We start from the raw sequence: 6,459 nt of genomic DNA on the forward strand, positions 1-6,459 counted from the left end.
TCCCTCACAGGAACAGGTGTCTCTAACTTCAAGCTGTGTTGCAATAGTACCTGAAACCAGTCTTCCCCAGTTCAGAGTTTATATGAGAAACTTTCAAAGCCAACCTGCTGTGTGATCTGGTGTCATGGTTATTAGCTCTAAGCTCAACAAAGGATGTTAAATAGATAGCAAATGAAATTTATAAATCAAGACACAGACATGCTGGTGCCTTCTAGATGTCAAAGATGACTATCCGGCCTTTTCATATAACAATGATAGTGAGTTTTTAAGTGAGATGTTCAACATGAGTTTTGTAGGACAATCTGCTGTCTAACAAAACTCCTAAGTATTGTGCTGTACTGTCTTAATTAGTTCTCCATTTAGAGCATGGATAGGTGTGGGAACATCAATGGTTTGTGCTCTTGTGAAATGCACACATTTAATCTGTTTTGAGTTTAGGACAAACTTTAAATAACACAGAGAAGTCTGGAGGTCATCAAAAGCAAACTGGAGAAGGCCTGGTCTGCAGTAGGGCTGATGGCATACAAAAAGGTATCTTATATATAGAAATGTACATTACAGTGTTGTTGGAAAATAAATGTTATTAATATAGAGAGTAAATAGCAGTGGGCCTAATATTGATCCTTGAGGGACACCTTTATGAATAGTTTGGGGGCTTGATTTGAAACCATCATCAACAGCAGTTTGAACTCTACCAGAGCAATATGATTTGAAGCAGCTAGAAGCCGAAGCATCAAAACCCACAGAAAGCAGCTTATTAAACAAAATGTTGTGATCAACACTATCAAAAGCTTGGATAGATCTACAAAGAATGTAGTGTCGCTTTTTACAAAGTGACTCAGTAATGTCATCCATAACAGAAGTTGCAGCAGTTACTGTATTATGACCAGGTTTAAAGCCTGACTGCTGTGGCTGAAGGACATTATTGTTCTCCAGGAAATCATGTTGTTATGAGTTGACCAGTGATTCTACAAGTTTGGACAGGACAGTTTGGATATAGGCAAGCTGTTTGGGTCAAAAGTGTCATCATTACTGCATTATGATTGTAAGTTAGCACTTGGCTCAATATCGTGTCTATACAAAATGTGTGCACAGTCATTATTGCATTAATTAATGTAAACGATAAATGCATTATGAGTATATTGCTTAAAGTATTTGTGTCAGTTAAGCAACACCTCAACAGAGCTCTTGAATCTTAGAGACCTAGAGTCTTAATCCATTTGGCGAGGTGAGAACAAGGCCTATTAATAATAATATGGATACTGTCTTCAGGAAAAAAATGACCAAAGTATGATTTAAGGGTGGAACTTTGGTCACATGATCACAGGTGATAATAATCTCAAACTGTGATTAGATCAGGACTGACATTCACAGACAGCTGATATTTGTTTCTGATGTTATCTAGTTTTGTATTTTGACTTTTGGGGTTAGGATTAAGGGAGTTACCATTGTAACCACTGTAAATATCTAACATGGGTGTGGAAGCAGGTTCTCACCTTGTGTGTTGAATGTACCCATCACCAGTCTGTCATTCTGGCATGTTCTTATTTTGCATATTCATATTTTGCTTTGTCCCATATCCACTATGAAGGAAAAAAAAGACCTGGATGTAAAAGTAGAAACATGAATTTTGATGTTAATAGACCACACAAATAAGAGACATTTGAAAAACAAACAAACAAACAAATAACATAACATAAAACATTAAATAGTCTAAAGAGGGTGAAATGTACTGTCTCTATTTTATCTGTCTTTCCTCATTTCTGTTCAGATGGCACGCTTGCCATTGGTCACCAACATCTCCCACACTTTCACCCGTGAGCTCCTGTTCAAATCTATATGAATTGAAATTTGCAAATTTGGAAGAGTGGTAAGGGAGTGTCCTCCCTTTAACTGCAGATCGTACAAACACTCAAGCAACAGGATGAGCTCTTTCTTTGAGTTCACAAATTCCTACACAGTCCATTCACACATTATGAAAAACAGCATAAAGGCGGGTTACAGCTTTAAATCAATGACATGACTGTCTAGTACTGAGGCTGTTTTGCAGCAGAAAAGACAATGAAACTGCAACTATAGTAAGACAATTTAACTTGGCTTACAAATTCCCTTCAACATCCTTTGCTGTAAAAGTCAACCCACGGGCAGCATCACTCAATAGCAGCATCTGTCTAGTTAACAGATTTGTTTTTTTGTGTTTTGTTAGCATTGTTTAATGAAGGGTCTAACCTTTACTCAAGGCTGTGGCAATATGTAATTAAGAACTAACTGAAATAACTCAACTGAGCCATAAGATCCACAAATGACACGCAACTTGTCTGAACCAAAGCAACTAGAGAAAGTATATAAAGACTGTTTCTCTTTCCAACAGCAGACAACCTGCTACCTGCTGCTGCAAGTGCAACCTCATCTAATCTTCGCAACAAGGTAAGAGGTTTCATTTATAACCTTCACAGCATCAGCTTTACAGAAGAAATTCTCAATCTGCTCTTGATTTTAATATGTGTTTGACAGATTTATTTTTGGGTCCACTTCTAGGGAAACTCCCAAACCCGCAAAAGAAACAGATAAATAAAAACAGAGGAAAAGTAACAATCTCACATCTCTTATTTCATTTTATTATTTACGTCTTTCTTCCATCATTAATCTACAGATGTGAACAGGATAAAATATAAATAATGTGACGATTTTATCTGAATGAAATAAAATAATTTTGATCTTCCTCACATACGAGTGTAAAACATGATCAAAAGTACGAGCAAAACTACTCATACAGTAGAAGTACAATTTATTCAAGTTACTTAAGTACATATAAAAAATAAACTTAACTTCTGATCTTTACACAGATGGCATCCAGTCTGTACTTCATTGTGCTCCTCTGTCTGACCAGTGGACTGTGGAGTGGAGCAAATGTAAGTAATATTTCTTATAGTATCATATTTTTTATTTTTAATATGTTTCTTTATTTCTTACAACCTCTAACTTTAACCTTTTTTACTAGGAGAGTTCTCCAAAACGATATGACGTATTTTAAAAAAACTCAATTTGCTACTCTTTGGGTGGATGTAGCACTTATCTATTTATATATTTAGCACATTTTTAAATGCTAGTGAAGCATAATGCCGAAGACCCACTAAACACGGTACAGAAAAACTTATTTGGGTAAAGTCATTATTATTAATTAATTTGATGCTCAACTATAAATAAAAAACCATGCTGTGGGTATCTAATACGGATTCTGTCTGTCAAAGCACAAAGGGGGAATTTTATACTAAAAACATTTTAACTTTGGAAGATACCGACTTGTTTTGTTGAAGTCAGACTGCTGAAGCCTCATTTTATCTTCAGCTGAACTTTAGAATGAATTATTGCATGAAACAAGGACTGGATTTCGTCCCCATCACTTACATTAAAATTGCTTTAAGAAGGAAAACCTTTGCAGCCAGAACAAGTTACAGTGACAAATAATCCTTTCAATATGCATGTCAGTTCTTCCAAGTTCAGTTCATTTCTAATAATGTGTTATTTATATTCACAGGCAAAATGTCCAGGAAGAGGTTGGTACTTCTTTCTCTTTCTAATTGCAGCCAAAGTTAAGATTTGAAAGATGCCTGTTGGACAGCTTCTGGATCTTGGGGTGTCCATAAAGCAGACTTTACTGGGGGACAATATTTAAAGGCTTGTTTGCTTTGCTCTCAGTTAATTTTCACAAGCTGCAGGTACAGAGAACTACTTCCTCTGCAGTCAGTGGTGGAAAGTAACTAAGTACATTTACTCAAGTACTGTAATTAAGTACAGTTTTGAGGTGCTTGTACTTTACTTGAGTATTTCCATTTGATGCTACTTTATACTTCCACTCCACTACATTTCAGAGGGAAATGTTGTACTTTCTACTCCACTACATTTGATACAATGGATAATATAACAAGCTTTTAAAATACAATACATTGTTATGGATGAAACCAGTGGTTTCCAACCTTTTTGGCTTTTGACGTCTTACAAAAAGCAGTGTGTAGTCGGGGTCACATTTCAGATGTCTATGAGTTGTTAACAGCTCCACCAAATGGTGATTTTTCCCTTTAAACTTCTCACATGGTTTCATTTCAATAAATGTTCAAGTGATCCAATATTTCACCAAAAATCAAAGATTAGAGAAAAAGTCCAAAAACTGAAAACTAATTTGTGCATCAGAACTTCATTTTTTCTGAATACTTTTTCCACCATTATCCTTAGTTTAAGACCCAACAGTTTGAACAAAAGAAAGGAGGGGACGAAGAGCTCTTCATGTTCATTCTGTATAAACAAATGGATACTAGTAATTATGTATTTCTAATCTATGACTAATTAGTATTAAGTTCATATTTAGTAATCTTCTAACATTATAATTGTGTTTTAGGGCCTTGTTGTGAGAAGTGCCCTGATGGTTGGACTCAGTATGACTCTCGTTGCTTCATCTTCCACTTCCAAGAGAAGGACTGGGCTGATGCTGAGGTACTTTATGAAATGACAACGATAATAGTCACACTATATTTATGTATATATATTCTCTAAAAAAAGTTTTTCAAGAATTATTCAGAGAAAGAAGCCCTGGTTTAAGTTGCTGACATGAATAATTCATATTGTCATTGCCTCTCATTTAGGTCACTTGTACTGACCTTGGTGGGAATCTGGCTTCACTCAGAACAGCAGATGATTACTCGGCCCTCCGAAATATGGTTAAGAGAGTGACAGGCATAGACAAAACAGCTTGGATTGGAGGCTATGATGCAGTTAAGGTGAGTGCTTTACCAATAAATATGATCTATATATTTGATACATAATTTGGTAGTTGCATGAAAGAAAGATGGACCGCTAGACAGACATGGAGGTGAATGGAGCTCAAAGCTTTGAGAAATTACATTTGAAAAACTTAAAGGCAATATGCTGCAGTTCCTCTAATCAACATTTTTTTAATAAAATTGGATTAAATGTGAGTAATATGAAAGGAGTCTCTTTTTTCAAAGTGACAAAAACACTGAGAATGGTCACACCTTTCTGTAGCTCCACACATCTTTTTAGCTTCTTTAGCTAATTATTTAGGTTGTACACTCTGCAAATGTTGCTCTCACCAGCCCCACTTCCAGCTGTTTGAGACTGTTACTGACATGGTGGTGTCCAAATCGTACAGTATGTGTAGTGGAGTTCTTATGCCACCAAGTGGCCAAAAATATATAGTCCCAGTCACTCAGGATAAACCTACAGACCTGCCTGTGAAGAAAAAAACTGTAATGAAACTTAACTCCTGAGTAACCTGGACATTGTCTGTGGAACAAGACATTGTTAAAATCATTATCTGTGCATCGCATACAGTATGCTGCACCACAAAACAATGGCATCCAAATAATGGCTTGATAGTATTTCAGGTAGAATGTTTAATTGCTACCACAAAGGAAATTCAATTCATCTCCAAGCACATCAAAGTCTGTTTATAGCTGCTGGGAAGTACTGGTGCATATGTGGAAAAGAGTTGTATAAAACCTTCTGTGGCTCCAGAGCTGTGTGAAGTCTGATAAATTGTCTCAAGTGATGTCACTTGAGTCAGCATCAGTTGGGGCTGAAAACTACAAGTTTGAAAATGACAAAAATGTGAGGGTGTGGAGTTAGAAAGACATGAAGTTACCAGACTTCTGTAGCCCGCTCTGCTTTAGGCTGGCAGTCCAAGGCTATGAGTAGAGCTGCCTTATGGGTAATTTAGGCTCCAGGCTTTGACAAGGAAGAATTGACAAAAAAAGACAATATCTCTGTTCTGCTCCATCGATTTTGATACTTTCATGAGTCAAAGAATGTTACAGAAGTGCAACGCTAAATTGTCACTGCTTTTCTTTCAGGAGGGTGTGTGGAAGTGGAGTGATGGCGAAAAGTTTGACTTTAATGGCTGGCACAAAGGGGAGCCAAACAACTCTGGAGGGGCAGAAAACTGTATGGAGATCAACTATAAAGGTAAAAATCCCTTATCTGTAGTCCTCTTAATGGAATCTGTTCATAATATTCAAGATGGAAAAACCATCCCTTTGAATTTGCAACTAGCAACATAATGTAACCTTACATTTTTATTTGCATTACAATTATTAAAATAATTATTGTTATTTATTGATTACATAAAGTGGAGAAAGTCGAGAATGTCAAACCGGACTGTAGCTTCTGAAGACTTTGTGTGATGTTTCTGTTCATTTTGAATCTCTGCCTACAGAACAAGACTTTGTCAATGACGCGAAGTGTGATGAGAAGAGATCTTTCATTTGTGCCAAAGACACATCATTTTAGCCATGATGATGTCAAATCTTCGGTGATTGTCACTTCGGTCACTTTGTTGGGATGTCAGGCCTCGATGACATCAGTACTTGAAAACCAATAAAAGTCCTAATTCACTTAATTGATCAATAAATAGATGTATCTTGCTCAGCAATAAAATAAAATATA

The 6,459-nt window shown here is 36.3% G+C and overlaps 1 protein-coding gene across 2 annotated transcripts; it reads left to right on the forward strand.

Moving 5' to 3' along the window:
* The first annotated feature begins 451 nt into the window (after nucleotides 1–451).
* Nucleotides 452–6,459, forward strand: LOC121896043 (galactose-specific lectin nattectin-like). Of its 2 annotated transcripts, none has more exons than XM_042409675.1 (8): nucleotides 452–531; nucleotides 2,375–2,427; nucleotides 2,847–2,912; nucleotides 3,539–3,557; nucleotides 4,397–4,491; nucleotides 4,641–4,775; nucleotides 5,868–5,979; nucleotides 6,230–6,459. In XM_042409675.1, the coding sequence occupies exons 3-8, from the start codon at nucleotides 2,847–2,849 to the stop codon at nucleotides 6,301–6,303; spliced, it is 501 nt and encodes a 166-aa protein (XP_042265609.1). In that variant the 5' UTR covers nucleotides 452–531; nucleotides 2,375–2,427; the 3' UTR covers nucleotides 6,304–6,459. The 2 variants fall into 2 exon arrangements, with proteins under 2 accessions (XP_042265609.1, XP_042265608.1); XM_042409674.1 differs by having other exon boundaries at nucleotides 483–531; nucleotides 2,372–2,427.

Source organism: Thunnus maccoyii, chromosome 4, assembly GCF_910596095.1.
Source record: "Thunnus maccoyii chromosome 4, fThuMac1.1, whole genome shotgun sequence".
In the NCBI taxonomy this organism is placed as follows: Eukaryota; Metazoa; Chordata; class Actinopteri; order Scombriformes; family Scombridae; genus Thunnus; species Thunnus maccoyii.